The sequence below is a fragment of the Helobdella robusta genome, assembly GCF_000326865.2.
Source record: "Helobdella robusta unplaced genomic scaffold HELROscaffold_10, whole genome shotgun sequence".
Lineage (NCBI taxonomy): Eukaryota > Metazoa > Annelida > Clitellata > Rhynchobdellida > Glossiphoniidae > Helobdella > Helobdella robusta.
Window position 1 is genome coordinate 1,864,402 of NW_008703571.1, and position 15,216 is coordinate 1,879,617.

At 32.1% G+C, this 15,216-nt stretch overlaps 6 protein-coding genes across 6 annotated transcripts in view; 3 read left to right on the forward strand and 3 right to left on the reverse strand.

Annotated features, from left to right (window-relative positions):
• Positions 1-2,495, forward strand: part of HELRODRAFT_190040 (hypothetical protein) — a gene marked incomplete at both ends in the record, with an annotated part of 7,084 nt that extends 4,589 nt beyond the window's left edge. Inside the window, 6 exons of the mRNA XM_009011882.1 lie at positions 695-799; positions 927-1,046; positions 1,322-1,395; positions 1,596-1,755; positions 1,953-2,090; positions 2,235-2,495. Coding sequence (XP_009010130.1) covers positions 695-799; positions 927-1,046; positions 1,322-1,395; positions 1,596-1,755; positions 1,953-2,090; positions 2,235-2,495 — 858 coding nt within the window. The remainder of the gene's footprint in view (positions 1-694; positions 800-926; positions 1,047-1,321; positions 1,396-1,595; positions 1,756-1,952; positions 2,091-2,234) is intronic.
• Positions 2,496-2,655: 160 nt separating this feature from the next.
• On the reverse strand, positions 2,656-4,218 carry HELRODRAFT_71825 (hypothetical protein; the record flags this gene model as incomplete). The annotated part of the gene is made up of 2 exons (XM_009011883.1): positions 2,656-3,684; positions 3,901-4,218. The coding sequence occupies 2 exons, from the start codon at positions 4,216-4,218 to the stop codon at positions 2,656-2,658; spliced, it is 1,347 nt and encodes a 448-aa protein (XP_009010131.1).
• Positions 4,219-4,725: 507 nt separating this feature from the next.
• HELRODRAFT_156242 (hypothetical protein) lies at positions 4,726-5,326 on the forward strand (the record flags this gene model as incomplete). Its single annotated transcript, XM_009011884.1, has 3 exons — positions 4,726-4,788; positions 4,982-5,065; positions 5,162-5,326. The coding sequence occupies 3 exons, from the start codon at positions 4,726-4,728 to the stop codon at positions 5,324-5,326; spliced, it is 312 nt and encodes a 103-aa protein (XP_009010132.1).
• A 204-nt stretch (positions 5,327-5,530) lies between these two features.
• Positions 5,531-6,357, reverse strand: HELRODRAFT_71575 (hypothetical protein; the record flags this gene model as incomplete). Its single annotated transcript, XM_009011885.1, has 4 exons — positions 5,531-5,622; positions 5,762-5,830; positions 5,972-6,085; positions 6,219-6,357. Coding segments are annotated over 4 exons (414 nt in total), but the record flags the coding sequence as incomplete, so codon positions are not given.
• Positions 6,358-7,219: 862 nt separating this feature from the next.
• On the forward strand, positions 7,220-7,849 carry HELRODRAFT_71473 (hypothetical protein; the record flags this gene model as incomplete). Its single annotated transcript, XM_009011886.1, has 3 exons — positions 7,220-7,282; positions 7,418-7,512; positions 7,738-7,849. 3 exons carry the CDS (start codon positions 7,220-7,222, stop codon positions 7,847-7,849), a joined length of 270 nt encoding a protein of 89 aa, XP_009010134.1.
• Positions 7,850-7,974: 125 nt separating this feature from the next.
• HELRODRAFT_190041 (hypothetical protein) lies at positions 7,975-15,150 on the reverse strand. Its single transcript, XM_009011887.1, has 14 exons — positions 14,999-15,150; positions 14,672-14,761; positions 14,407-14,475; positions 13,811-13,983; positions 13,289-13,637; positions 12,764-12,959; positions 12,478-12,601; positions 11,700-12,166; positions 11,124-11,268; positions 10,932-11,043; positions 10,549-10,750; positions 10,316-10,395; positions 8,838-9,570; positions 7,975-8,809 (listed from the first exon to the last, which is right to left on the reverse strand). The coding sequence occupies exons 1-13, from the start codon at positions 15,039-15,041 to the stop codon at positions 9,305-9,307; spliced, it is 2,316 nt and encodes a 771-aa protein (XP_009010135.1). The 5' UTR covers positions 15,042-15,150; the 3' UTR covers positions 7,975-8,809; positions 8,838-9,304.
• Between the last annotated feature and the right edge of the window lie 66 nt (positions 15,151-15,216).

Genomic DNA, 15,216 nt, shown 5'->3' on the forward strand with positions numbered 1-15,216 from the left:
TTGAGCGCAGTTACGGCTAGAGTTCGTGTGGGATGGATGAAATTTAGGGAACTGGGTGGGGTATTGTGTGGAAAGAAATGGTCAGTGAAGATGAAAGGGAGGGTATATAAAGCATGTGTGAGAGCAGCGATGATATATGGTGGTGAAACTTGGGTGTTGAGGAGAGAGGAGGAAAGTGTACTGCAGAGGGCTGAAAGAGCTATGGTGAGGATGATGTGTGGGGTTAAAGTGAAGGATAGGAGGAGTAGTACAGAGCTGATGTCAATGATGGGACTGAATGAGGACATTGTGACATTGATAAGGAGATCGAGATTGCGGTGGTATGGACATGTGTTGAGAAGGGATGAAAGGGTCGGGATTAGGCGAGCGTTGGAGTTCGAGGTTGAAGGAGTGGTAGGAAGGGGTCGTCCGCGATTGGGATGGAGAGAGCAGGTGGAGAAGGACAGGGTGAAAGCGGGGTTGCGTGATACTGAGGCGAGTGACAGATGTGGATGGAGTCGAGGGGTATTTCGGTTTCATCATAGGTAGCCAAGCGGCAACCCCCGATCTCGGGGAAAATGCCGTCTAAACGTGTGTTTGTTTTTTGTTTTAGTTATAATAGGAAGATTTATAAAAGATTTATTTATAAAGATTGAAACATGAAAGCTCAACTTATCTGGCTAACATTTTACAGAAATCATAATTTTATTTTCAGTGTTTCCGTGATGGGAAGTACAGGTGCTTGATAGCAACTGACGTGGCTGCTCGTGGCCTTGACATTCCCGAAGTTGATCTCGTCATTCAATGTTCACCGCCAAAGGTACAATTTTATTAATTAGCTTTAAAGATTTTGTAGAACCATTCAACACACTTTCTACTTTTTTTCATTTGCGAATGAATCATTTGTTTTTGACACCGATAACACCTAACATTCACCTGATGCCTAGGATGTCGAGTCTTACATACACAGGTCGGGTCGTACGGGTAGAGCAGGTAGACAAGGGACATGCGTGCTGTTCTTCAAAAGAGAAGAGGAAAGAGAGTTGAGAATGGTCGAACAGAGAGCCGTTAGTAACCTTTTCACTTCACTTTAAAAACTTTTTATAAACTTATTTCATAATTGGAAACCTATATCAATATTTCATTCTAAAATTTGTGATTTTAAAACGTGAAAGAGTTAATACTTTAATGTTTTAGCGCTAGTCAGTCGAAATTTTTGTCCTGTTACAGCATTACAAATTATTTTTGTTATCTCACTGTCACATAATTTGATAGCAAAGATAAAATTATTAACGCACTGAATGTTTTAAAAATGATCAACGCATCAATGACTGTGAAACAGAACATAAAGTTGAAGATAGTGGGACCACCGACGCCAGCCGACATCATGAGAGCTGCAGCCGAAGATGCGGCAAGGTTCTATATTCCTTTCTATGATATCCTCTGCCTTCATTTCAATCTCTGTGAAAAATATTTAAACCTACATTCACAATTTCCGTATTGCTTTAGAAATCGACGATCTCAACACTTAAAACTTTTTAAATTCGATTTTTTGGCTTTAAATTTGCCAACATTATCATAATTGTTAACATTATGGCATTGTGGTTCCCATGCAGAGTGATGGCGTCAGTTTCAAAGGAGGCATCTAACCAGTTTGCAGACCTGGCACAGAGGTTGATCGACGAGAGGGGGGCTGTGACCAGCCTATCTGAGGCACTGGCCATCATATCAGGCAATCAGGAGATCAAGCAGAGGTCACTGCTCTCATCCAGAGAGGTTAACATTACTTCTTGCTACAAACTCTTTCACATTACATATTTTATTGGTAATATTTGTCTATGTACTACATTTTTTACATTGTTTTATCGACATAACAGTAATTTGTATACAGGAAACCTGATTTATATATAATCATGTTCATCGCTTTATATATAAATCACGTCATTCAACTTACATGAACCCTCACAAATCAGGGAATGGTAACATTTTTGTACCGAACGAGTGGCGAAGAGATACGCTACATGTCATATGTGTGGAATGCTCTGGGAAAGTGCATCAATCAAGATATGAAAGAAGCCATAAATGGCATGAGGTTCTGTAAGGATAGGATGGTCAGTTCGGATTAATTCATCGTTGCTTCATCTTTAATTTACAACAAAAATCATTAATAATATCGGTAATAGTTTAAGAGTATTATAAAGCTTTATAACTAGTGGAATTAATACTTAATGCAGATGTTTCTTTCTACCTAACAGGGTGTGGCATTCGACATAGCCGCTGACAAGGCTAGTCAACTGGAATCCTTATGGGTTGATGGAAAGCATGATACCCTAAAAAGGACTGAAACACTGCCAGAACTTGAACAAGCACCAGACTATGGAAACCGGGGTAGCCATGGAAGAGGGTGGGGACGATTTGGAAGTGGAGCTGGTAGAGGCAGAGGAGGATATAGGATGGACAGAGGAGGAGGTGAAGGAGGAAGAAACTTTAGTGGCGGATGGAAAAGATACAATTGATTTAATTTTATGAAATTTTTGTTGCTTGTTTTATTTAATTTCTTGTTAATAGATTTTCTCTTAAAACGAATGCATGATTTTGTCGTTGTAATTAAAAACATTGAACAAGTTATAACCATTTGTTTTAAAAAAGATACAAAAAAATGAGTTTATTAAAATTTCATGGCAGAGAGATAGGTGAACACGTCAGATCATAAAGGTTAAGGAGCACAGCAGTTTTAGTAACTTTAAAACTGGGGATGGTGATGAGTAGAGTATGTTTTTCACTTACATTTTCATATTTTTTCCAATCAAATTTCTTACAATTTCCTGCAAAAAAAACATCAGGACAAACATCTATGATGAAAGGGTCTGCCTCTTCGAATGGGTAGCAGCCAAGAGTGTCGGGAGCTGTTGGGGCTAAATGCCCAAATTTTAACATCCCTTCCAGTACCTCCAACTCGTCTTCATACTCTGTTATTCTCACAACATCTTTTACTGGCTGACCAGATGTACCAAGGAAATTGTAACCTTCAATTTTGCATTCATAAGGATTTGAAACTGGATTCAGAGTTGATAAAGCTCCTGACTTTGGTAATAAACAGCGATGAATTGGTTTTTGAGGTAGTGTGAACGTGGTGGGGTCAGTGGGGCCAGGCATGAGGTCAACATATGCATTAATGGATAACTGAAACAGAAAGTTGTCCAATTTATCAATAGCATCTCGACTTTCCTTCTCTTCTTCATTATCATTCTGTCGGTTATGTCGCTTTTTGTGTTTTCCATGTGAAATAATATCCTTTTCAATGATTTTTGAACTCAGAGAGTTTCCAGCTATTATTACCCTCAGAACCTTTGACATCTTGTTCTCTATGTCTTCATCCCCAATCGATCCATTGAGCAGATCAATTAGTAACTGTACACTCATCAACAATTCAGCAGCATCTTTATCATCACCTCCAATTTCCAAGCCAGATAACAAAACAACATAACTTTCTTTATTACAGTTAAGTTCACTCCTGATGTTTGGATTCAAATCTTTGTAGATGATATCTTCAACTTGAAACTTGCCCGAGTTGGAATCCTGGCAACCGAGGATGGCTGCTGTGACTCCAGTAATGGCTTTCATGCTCTCCACATTTCCCACCAACAAAATTCTTTGCAGATCATCTTCCAGGATCAACACATCTGATGAGTCAGTATATTTCTCCTAAGATGAATTGAATTATTTTTTTTTACTATTGAGGTTTGGTGAAATAAAATAAAATACTATATAATGTAAAATCTATAATATTAATATACCAAATCAAATGAATCAATAAAATGTGTAATAGACTCATAAATTAGTGGACAAGCGTGGCAAGTTTGAAACAATTTATCAATTAAAATAATCATAAGCTGTTTAGCAGGAATTTGAGCAACACACCCGAATTGGTTGAGGTTCTAATTGGTTTTCTTCGCTTATTTCTTTCAAAATATTTGGCTTGTAAATCATTTGCTTGAAAAGAGTTCCAATGATGGCGCACTTTTCATCTGCCACTAATTCGGAAATTTTTTTTAAAGGTATATCACAACCCCATGTTCGCCTGCATTTCTCTTCTAAATATGATTTGTTGTGCTCCAATCTGGAGGCATAGATGTGTGCATACTGACGACTGTAATTACGATCTTTCAATTGAAAACGTTCGCTTTCGTTTGAGTACACGTGCGATAATCGCTGCTTGAAACATTCATCTTCAGCCATATTTTTATTTATTAGGATAATGTCAGTTTACTTAAAAATTAACATGCATACAAATTAATTAATAAACTGTTCTTATATAATTCATTATTTGCATTTAGACCGCGAAAGACATTGTGTAGGATAAAAGTAGATGGATTGAAACCAGAGCTGGCCTGGTTGCTATATAAATTTGAGCTTCCGGGCTTTGAAAGCATCAATTTAATGAACGGCAGATTCGTGTATATATTTTATATTTATGGGTAGATTAATGCTTGAAAACCAAATGAGTTTTTTGTTAAATATTTTCATTATATGGTGGCATTTGGCATACTTATAGTCTGATACATATAATTAGAATAAGTATATTGATGTTCTGCTGGTAGAAAATTCATCGTTAGATTAGTCGTTAGAAAAGACATCAGGACAAAGTTGCTTGAAAAGTTGTCACCATGGCAACCAATGCAACTCTGCTCTATTTGTTATAAAATTTTTTAAATAATAATTCTGTGGTTTTTAAATAAATCTGGAATGGCAGATGAAAATGTGGACAAAAAAGAAGAAGGTAAAAAGCACACTTATCCACTTATACAAGTACGTTATTTAAAGTGATTATTACTCAATTACTACATTATTTATTTTTAATGTTACAAACTATTATTACAGTGCTCCTCCAAACTGATTTGTAATTTTGTATTGTAACTATTATTGAACTTTATTTTTTTAATTATGTTCATTTATACGTTTTTTAAGCAAATTCAAAACAATAAGTAATAACTCAAAACAGTACTCAGATATGCATGAGGAGATGAAGATTGAAGCCATGGAGCTATGTGTCACAGCATGTGAGAAATTCAGCAACAACAATGAAGTGAGCTCATCGTTAACGTTAAACGGCTTTTTCAACCATCAAAAAAAATTTAATATTATATTTTATTTTGTATTATTTTAACAAAAATTCTCAAAGCAAGCAGCCAAGATGATAAAAGATCTGATGGACAAAAAGTTTGGAATGCCATGGAATGTCTGTGTTGGTGAAGGATTTGGTTTTGAAGTGACCTTTCACAAGAGAAACATTCTTTTCATGTTCTTTGGTGGTAATATTGGCATTCTTGTCTGGAAAATATCCTGATTGTTTGAAACTTTTTCAAGATTTATATAATCTTTCCATTTTTAAATTCTGAGATGAACTAACTTTAAAAATTTGAAGTCACAGTTAAATGTCTTTAGCAGATCCTTGTACAATTTTCATTACATATTTTATTAAATTTTTGTTGCAACAAATAAATAAAAATGATTGGTTATGAACGTTTAAATAAACAGATTTTTTTGAAAATCATTCTTGAATTGGCGTTAGCAGGCAGTTGATAACGTTTTCATATTTGACTTGGGCTCCTTGCACACCTGCATCTCTGAACAACTTGTCCACTGAAATTATAAAAATTTATCATTATTAAATTAAATACAGATGTAAACACTTTAAACTAGAATTTTCAAAATAATAACAAATCATTAATTCACTTTCAACAGACAAGTGGAACAAATTCGTTACGTATTAAACACACACCTTCTTGAGGTGTCAACTTGTCACCAAACTGGGTTAATATATGTCTAAGCTCAGAAGCTGGCACAAAACCTTTGAGTGTCATCATATTAATAATATTATCAATATTTTGTTGTGACGAATTTTTCACAAGTTACACAATTTTTTATTCCATTTGAAAATTTATTTTAGATGCTAATACTAATTGAAGAAATGTGAACAAAGAAAAAGAACCTGTTCCATCTTTATCATGAGCCTGAAATGCTTCAATGATATCTTTCTGACATTTTTCAACTTTTAACTGTTTTTCCAGAATAGAAATGAAAGTGGCAAAGTCAATTCTGTTGTCTGTGTGTGATTTTTTGCGGGGTGAATGTTATTTAAAAATAGGTTGATTAAATAGAACTTTTACTGTTCCTGTTATTTAATTTAAAAAGCCAAAATTATACAAATACAATACTGATTTAGAAGATACTAGCACCTCTGCTATGTTCTCCAAAATATCTATCTACTTCAAACATAGTTGGACTGAAAGCTAGAGATCTCATTATTTTTGTCAGCTGTTCTCTTGATGTTATAAACTTCTCTTTCGCAAACAGTGAAAAACAGTCTCTAAACTCTAGTAAAGATCAATATTAATAATATTATTATTAGTGTTACTATTGAATATATCATTGAATTTTTATTTGCAAAGAAAAAAAATAACCCTCAATATCAGCTTCATCAAAACTAATTGCCTGAATGAAATTAATTAATTTTGGTTTTAATATTTTGTCAAAATTAAAATTTGTTTTAACAAACAAAATGAAATACGGTTTTGTAATAGAAGTAATAAAGTTTCTGTATCAACAAAGTAAAACTGTTGCTCTAAAAAAACTAAAGTGTATGTTTGTTGTAAGTAAGCTCATTAGTTTTTAAAGTAATTTGCTGTTAAATTTTGTATACATTACATATGATGATGAAAAAATGAAGTTACAAAATAATGTTGATGAGATGATAACAAAACATAAAAACATTTGTTCTTTTATTTTTTATGACTGATACCGCTGATTCACTGGTATTTTAAAATTTAAAAGATGTAAGATTATTTAAGATATAAGGTTTAAAAATTAAATTAACCTAAGTTAAGTTAATTAATTTAATTTTTAAGTTACTTAACAGTATGATTATTATTATTTTACTACACAATACCATACGTTGTAAAAACAAATCAATCTCGAAATTAAACCAGTTGTTAAACCAACCATTATAATTAGAAATTAACAGGCTTCTAGAATTTAGTGGAATTAGTTTAACAAAATCAACCTCACTTTACGAATATTTTTCTCTTACACGGTTCGGGCGTGTACGGCTTTTAAATACCTGTATTACCAAAGAAAGTAATTGACTTTTGTTAGCTGGAATAGTAATTTTACTTTCTTTGTACAGCAAATCATAATTTCGCTCAGTCGGTTAAATAATTATTTTCCGATTAGGTTCAAGATGCCTTACTCAGCTGATCAAGTAAAAAATAAAATTGAGTCATCGTTGAGTGCTGAACACGTGGTGAGTCAGCCTTGTATTTTGAAAATTTCCGATTAATATTTTTTAAAATTGTAATTTAGTAATAAAATTATTCATATTGCCAGCTAAGTTTTTCCATAGAGATGCTTTTGACATTTAATTTTTAACTAACATCAGGACGTTGAAGATGTTTCAGATGGTTGCGGTGCCAAGTTCAACGCTATAATCGTCTGCAAAGATTTTTCCGGCAAATCATTACTGCAAAGACACAGGTTTGTTGAAATTAATATCACAAAATTTAAAATCTTAAAAATAATTTCTCATTTAGAATTAGATTATCTGTTGTAATTATTATATTATTCAGTTACAGCTAGAGAAACCAAAATCATTGTTTAGTTTACTTATGCATTTGGTAACATCTGTTTTCATTTCATTCAATTGGATTGGTTTGAAAAATAATAACTTTATTTTATTGAATTTAAATTTTTTAAATCCAGGATGGTGAATGCTGCAATCGCCAAAGAGATGGAGTCCATCCATGCATTCTCACAAAAAACATACACCCCAGAGGAATGGCAAAAACAGACACAACAACAGCCAAAAATTTAATGTTGACAACCAATAAAACTAGTCACCTAAATTTTTAATTGAAACTCCAAAGAATCACGTCACAACAAATCTGCAGTCACCAAAAACAATGAAGATGACTAAAATTTGTGTCTTTTTATATTTTTAAAAAAGTATAAAACTAAAAAAATAAAACAAAACCTATATAGAAATATCTTGCATAGAAAAAAACAGTTTACAATAAATAAAAACGAATTATTTTTGCTGTAGCCACGAATAAATTATTTTATACAAAACTGGAATTGTTGCCAACAACATTACATAACACACAGACACAATTTCGTATCACATATCAGTAATTTTAGTGATTGAAAATGAGAAATATGTTATGGTTTGACGAGTAGAAAAATAATTTTCATCGCTAGATGGACGGAAAAGTGTTGATAACGAATATTAATTACCAATTAATTAATTAAACAACTTGCAACTGTCAATTGGTCATATTTCTATGCTAATGCTAACACTAGCAATCACATAATAACTGTTATACTAATTTCATTATTATACAAATAATTTACAAATAATAATTATAAAACTTAGTGACGAACTTCGTCAATATTTTCCACACTCTTAGAACAAAATATCATAAGACTATATCGTCATAATAACATAAAGAGGGCATCTTAGTAACATTATAAAGTACGAAAAATCAATTTTCAAAAAAAATGTTACAACGAACGTTACAATTAAACCTAGCAGGGCAATAATAACCGTTAATAATGTTTGGCTATGAACATCTGCATACATACCTTATAAAAGAAGTTATTATTAACACTGAATCAATATTATTATGACTAATCAAGTAAACTGCTTGGTAAACTGAATTAAATTAAATATAAAATAATAATGGTATTACAATTCAACCGGCCAGTGATATATGCAGAAAGCATCTGTGTTTAACAGCTATACAAATTCAATTAGTCTATAAAGGTATAAACATACATACATACATACATACATACATACATACATACATACAATATTTACATACATACATACATACAAACAAGTGTATACACATATACCCATATACACATAATACGAAGCAAAAGTATTCATAAATAACAAAAAAGTTTAAAATTTTGCTAAAACATAGTTTCGTGTATCAAATAAATAGTAAAAACATTATTTACTTGAACGTACAAATAAAAATTGATTAACACAAATGTACGTACATATGCAATGGGTATCCCCTATAAAATAATTATGAAAAAATAATATAAACAATAATAATAATATAAATAACCATTAATAATAATAATCCGTATTGTGAATGAAGTTTTGATTGACAGATTAGATTGATTGTTGCGGGCCGTGGGTACCCTAAAAGTAGCTGCTGCTGTTTATAAAATCATGGCACATTGTTAAATGCAAAATCCGTTTCAATGAATTTGTCTTGTATCACTTAATTAATTAATTAAATAATTAATTAAACAATTAATTGCATCGATCATCGCTATCATCACCGGCGGTAAATTTCGTTTCACCATCGCCACTATTATCACCACCACCATCACCGTTGTTATCATACTCATTATTATCATCATCGTCATCGTCAGTACTGATGTTGCTGTTGTTGTTGGTGACGGTGGTGTTGTTGTTGGTGCATGTGAGGATGTTGACGTCCTGAATTATCTGCTGGGCAATGAGGAGGGCCGCCTCTTCCTCACGTGACCTCTTGCTCTTTGCCGTCAGCGAGAAAACTGATTGCGATGTGCGAATTGATGGATGGATGAATGAGTGAATTGATGGATGAATAAGTGAATTGATGAATGAATGAGTGAATTGATGGATGAATGAGTGAATTGATGGATGAATGAGTGAATTGATGGATGAATGAGTGAATTGATGGATGAATGAGTGAATTGATGGGAAAATTATTAAATTAATAACTGGATGAATGAGTAGATGGATGAATTGTTGCAGGGATTGATTAACCGCCGCAGAATTAATGAATGGTTTGAATTGTAGGACCAATGGATAAACACTCGAAATAATGGATAGATTATTAAATTAATTGATAGACTGATTTATGACTTAATGGCGATATTTGAACTCTGAGAAGACAAAAACAAATCAATTAACAACATAAAGAAAGTATTTGACGAGCGCAAGGAGTGTGTTGGTAGCCTCCTCGCGCTAAAACTGCAGACGACGAACTACAGATTAATTTATGAATTAATGTTTGAATAGATCTATAGACTTGTTGAAATAACCGTAATATTATATAATAATAACGTCTTATATGCCCTGCAGTTTAACATCTCGAAATGAATACAATCTATTAACGTATACTTCCTACAGATAATAAATTCAGAGACTAAACAGATTAAATAGATAATTGAAAATAATTACCGAAATTAACAATTGTACCGCTAGCTAGCCGAATGATTAGGAACAACTATGAATAGTGATGAAGAGGAAATATCCAAAAATAAAATAACCAACATGATTTTTTATCAGAAACCGGATTGGGATCAAATTCGGGAATGAACTCACCAAGATCATTCACGTGACCTAATTTCATGCTGTTGGCAGGGGTAGGAAAGAAATGCACGTTTCAATTTTACGGGTTTAAATAATTAAGCAGGTTCCATGCAAGAGTTAGTGTAGATATTACAAAAATAAACAAAAAGATTTTCGGCCAATCAATCAGTTGAAGAAGCATCGCTGCTACATGCCTCGTGCAAGGTCGCTGCCAGATGTGGTCAGGGTCGAGAATGATGCCGTCAATGTTCATCTTTTCCTTTGACTTCCTCCTACCCTTCTTAACGCTCGGATACTGTTTGGATAGAGTATCCACAGCTAGTAATGTGTTCTTTGATGTAATGGATGAGTTGTTGCTCGTCGTCGTCTCTGAACTGTGGAGTGATCCATTACTGTCTGGATGATGGCGGCGATGATGTTGGTGATTTTTTTTTTTGGGGGGTTGCGTCTAAATTTTGATTTTGAAATTTTTTTCATGAGAAACTTTATTGACCACGCATTTAATGAAAACTATGAGCCGTTTTTTAGATTATATAGATGAAGAAATAAATAAAATAAAAATCAGTTGTTGATTCACTTTGTCTCCGTCTGGAATAACCCAAGATATTGTTAGAGTTATGGATAGAGTTGATGAGCTCTGCCAAGTATTTGTAAAACACGTCACTCTTTAAAAACATCGGGAAGTGGACCTAGATGTTTGTTGTAATAAAAAGTAGTTACTGTAATTGTTTCTAATTACTGATTGATTAATGAAACCAAATTCTAAAACCTGCTCCATTTTGTAGAGTAACAAAGATCTAGGCAGTAAGAAGCAGTCATACTGAACACCCCCTACACTACAGATGGAACTTTCCAACTCTAATCTGATACCGTCGCTAAAGTTCAAAGGTCGAGAAGCTTGCAATGAAAAAAATCTGAAAATGAAAAATTGTTATTTTAATTTTTTCAATTAATTTTTCAACTATTTCAAATTTTTTAATGATTTTGAACAAAATTTTTCGCTAATGACACTAATTTATTGATGAATCATCCTTAGTGATTTAGAATAACTTTAAAAAAAGATATTAAAACAAAATTCAAAGTTATATACATAAAATTTTTATGTATGTATTACACAAACTGTATACCTATTTATTGATACATGTTTATCCATTAGCATGCTCATTAAATTATATGCACTGTGTAAGTAACATAGCTTAGAGAGCTTCTTTCAAAGGATGGTTAATAAATAAAGGAATTTTGTAAAAACAATATTAGCTTAATATGTATGAACACTGATAAGGAAGAAAAATTATGTTCTTCAGTGAAAGAAATTGTGAAGAAAGATGAAAAAACTTTTCCAAACTTTTCATATATAACCATGGCATCATCTTGAGCTAGCTGAGAATGAACATTAGGCCTGAATGGTGAAGAGGACGATGACGACGTTGCTGGTAGTGATGATGATGCTTGTGGTAGTTGCAGTTGTGATGGTGATGATGACTTTGACGATGATGAAGATATGGAATGATGGGTAAGTGTTGAATTATTAAATGACGATGATGTTGAAAGTGTGTTAGGCGAATGTTGATGGATGTTATTTGCACGGTGTGTCAGTTTTTGCTGTTGTGTATGTTTTTGTTGCTTTTGTTGGCAACAATTTTGTTGCTGTTTATGATGATGACGTTGTTGATTATTATTGATATCATTTTGTTTTTCAGCTGGTGAAAAATGTTGCTGGTGACATCTCTGTAGATGTTGATGGTGGTGATGGTAGTTGTCAACATCCAGAAAGCACTGAAGATAATCCATGGCCTGCTCTTGCTCCATGAACTTTATAAGAAAATTAATTTTTAAACGTTACATAGTCTTCCATACATATTCATTTGCAATCTATTCAAATTAACCAATAAAAAAAGTCAAAAAATTATAAAAAAATATATTACACAATTATTATGTATACACATGTGAAGCATTGCATCACCTTAACACTTATAATAAAACAAAACAGACATACAAACAAATAAATACAATTAACATACACGTACATGTGCATGCACACACGCACACGTTAAAACACGCAGACACGTACGCGCGCGCACACACACACACAGACACACAAGCATGCGCACACCTATACATACTTCTGTAAAATAAGATAGAGAAGTTTCATGATAGAGAATGTCAAGAATTATTAGATTGTTACTGGTTAAGATATCTAACTGATGTTTGTAATGGAATGAACTTTGTAGATACTCTGGGTGATATCTTTTTGAAAAAAAGATTTGTAAAATGATATTAATTATATTACATTACATAAACCTTATATATTAGTAATTATTTTATTATCATTCTGTAAATACTTTTATTTCGCGATGCAATTTGTTGGTATTTATTATGAAGAAATGGGAGCTACAAAAAAGCACGTACTCCTTCTGAAGAAGATCAAAGACATAGTTATGGCATTCATCGAAACAGTCAGCCCTCAACTCCTGCTGCTCGAGACAAGAGAACCTCTGAGCAACCAGCTGCTGCAGACAAGTAGGCACGTCGATTTTGTGTCGGGTGTCGCCCGTTAGGTACCGTGTGAAAATGAATAAGGCATCGTTTTCTAGGTCTGATCCATCTGCTGAAATGTTATATATTGCTATGGTGTTCTCCCTCTCTATATATAAAAATAACTCTTAAGTAAAAAAAATTATATTGAATCATTAAAGATATTATTTTCTGACAAAACTGAATGAAATGTATTTTATTGAATGCAATTTAATATAAGACTTGCAGTATAATATTTTTTAAATGTACTTTTACTGATTGTAAGGTATAACTTTCGAGTCAAAAAATATGCCAATGAGTTTCATATAACGTTTTAATACAACGAAATAAGGAAAATACTTAAAAAAACACAAATATTAAAATTCTAATAAACGATTGACAATAACAACTACAATTCACCTAATTGAAAAGAATTTGATATCACAGATTGTTCAATTGATCGCCTCCTCGTACTGCTCATCATCATCATCATCTCCCTCTGCTGTTCTTTTTCTATGTCATCATATAAGATGCAAGCATTCAAAATCATCTGGGTGTTGGAAGATGAGTGTGACGATGATAAAGGTGATGTCGTTGTCGGGAAAGATGCAGATGTTGTTGATGATAATATCGGTAGTGATACGGAGTTAGGAATGTTTGTTGTTGTGGCTGATGTTGTTGCTGCTGTTGAAGGTGTCACATGGTTCGCATAGGATGCACCACCGTTGGAGTGACATAGTGCAACTTTTGAGACCATTGATGAGGATAACTTCAAAGTTAAAAAATTAAACTCAACAACAAAAAAAAATCTAAATTTATATCAAATAAATAAACAACATTTTCCTAAACTGATAAACCACATTCATCAACACAGTTCCCATAAAAAAGAAGTAAAATAAATAAATCAACAACAGCCGACACAAACGCACAGAAGCAACATACCTTGAAATTATGAACATCAATCCAGAACTTCAGTAGGTTACACTTGAATTTGAACTCCATGAACTGCATGAAGTAGGACAGTGCACTCTTATCCATCAAAGTTTCCAAAAGGGATTTGTAGAGTTGGGACTTTTGTGACAAGTTTGATGCATACTTTGAGACTGCCAGATGTACTGGGTGTGTTAGTTAAGATATAACAAACTCAATATTTTTTAAATCTTATTTTGTATCTTTGTACTTGTTTAATTTAGAAAAATTTCTTATATCCATAAAATCACTTTCAATATAAAAATAAAAAATTACAATTATAAAAAAATGTAGTGTAACAAGATGAAAATAACAATATCATAGATATGAGATATTATAAATATATAAATAATTCTTTCGAAATTCGTTTTCTATGTAACTATAAATGCTACAATAATAAATTTGGTATTATTTTGATCAGCAGATGCTGCTTTATAAGAAAAAATAGTTTATATACAAATTTATTTTTCAAAAGCGTGTTACCTGCTACTAAATATAAAATAATTGAATTAAAATAAAATCTAAAAATTGAAGTTAGCTAACAGAATGAAATAAGAAGTAATTATTACCACTGATATCATCCATTTTATTTTCTTTTTTCAATGGACTCTCTTTATTGAGGCCATTTTTATGGGGACCTATTGATTTGATTTAAAAAAGAGTAGATTAGAAGGTTTGTTACATTTATAAAATTAATGAGAGATTACTGTTTTTAAGATTTAATTTGTAATTTAACATTTGAGAAATTCTAAATTACACAGCCATCAAAAATCAAAAGTAAAAATTATTAATATAATAACTAATAAATATTAAAAATAACATTTTTTTGCTTACTAATGTTACTTTTTTCCCTGCTTTGGTTGACACCCATGGACTTGGTTCGAACATCTCCAACTTCATTTTTCTTACTCTTACTATATTCTTCTAATTTAGGTGAAATTTTTTATAATATACTATATTTTAATTTAATTTGAAAAATATGTGAATTGATTTGTAAAAAAATATACACACAACATAAATAGAACAACGATGATGATGAATGAATGCGTGAAAAATTCAGCTTGATGATGCTTGAGAAATAAATTTTTAATTTTTAAATTTGATGAAATTTGAAATTGAAATGAGCCATAGGTGAGGCAGTCAATGAATGAAAATTTAAACCTTTCTCATGAGGTTTTTTACGAAAAATGTTAGAAAAAATCATTATAAAGGACTCCGAATTAATTAAAATTCATTTCTAATCATTAAAATATTTAAACTTTGAGCTAATCCTAAAAATGTTCCGAGCCATTTAAATAAATTTGAGATCAGATGAATGTGAATTGCATGTGTTTGAGTGGTCAAAGGTACCTACAATTTTTTTCAATTATTACTCAAAT

Coding starts and splice junctions, on each gene's coding strand:
- HELRODRAFT_190041 (XM_009011887.1), bottom strand. CDS start 15,041: ATGATTTTTTCTAACATTTTTCGTAAAAAACCTCATGAGAAAG. Junction 12,602..12,763: donor TTTGATCTTCTTCAGAAGGA/GTACGTGCTTTT, acceptor TTTTTCAAAAAG/ATATCACCCAGAGTATCTAC. Junction 11,044..11,123: donor TACTCTACAAAATGGAGCAG/GTTTTAGAATTT, acceptor ACAAACATCTAG/GTCCACTTCCCGATGTTTTT.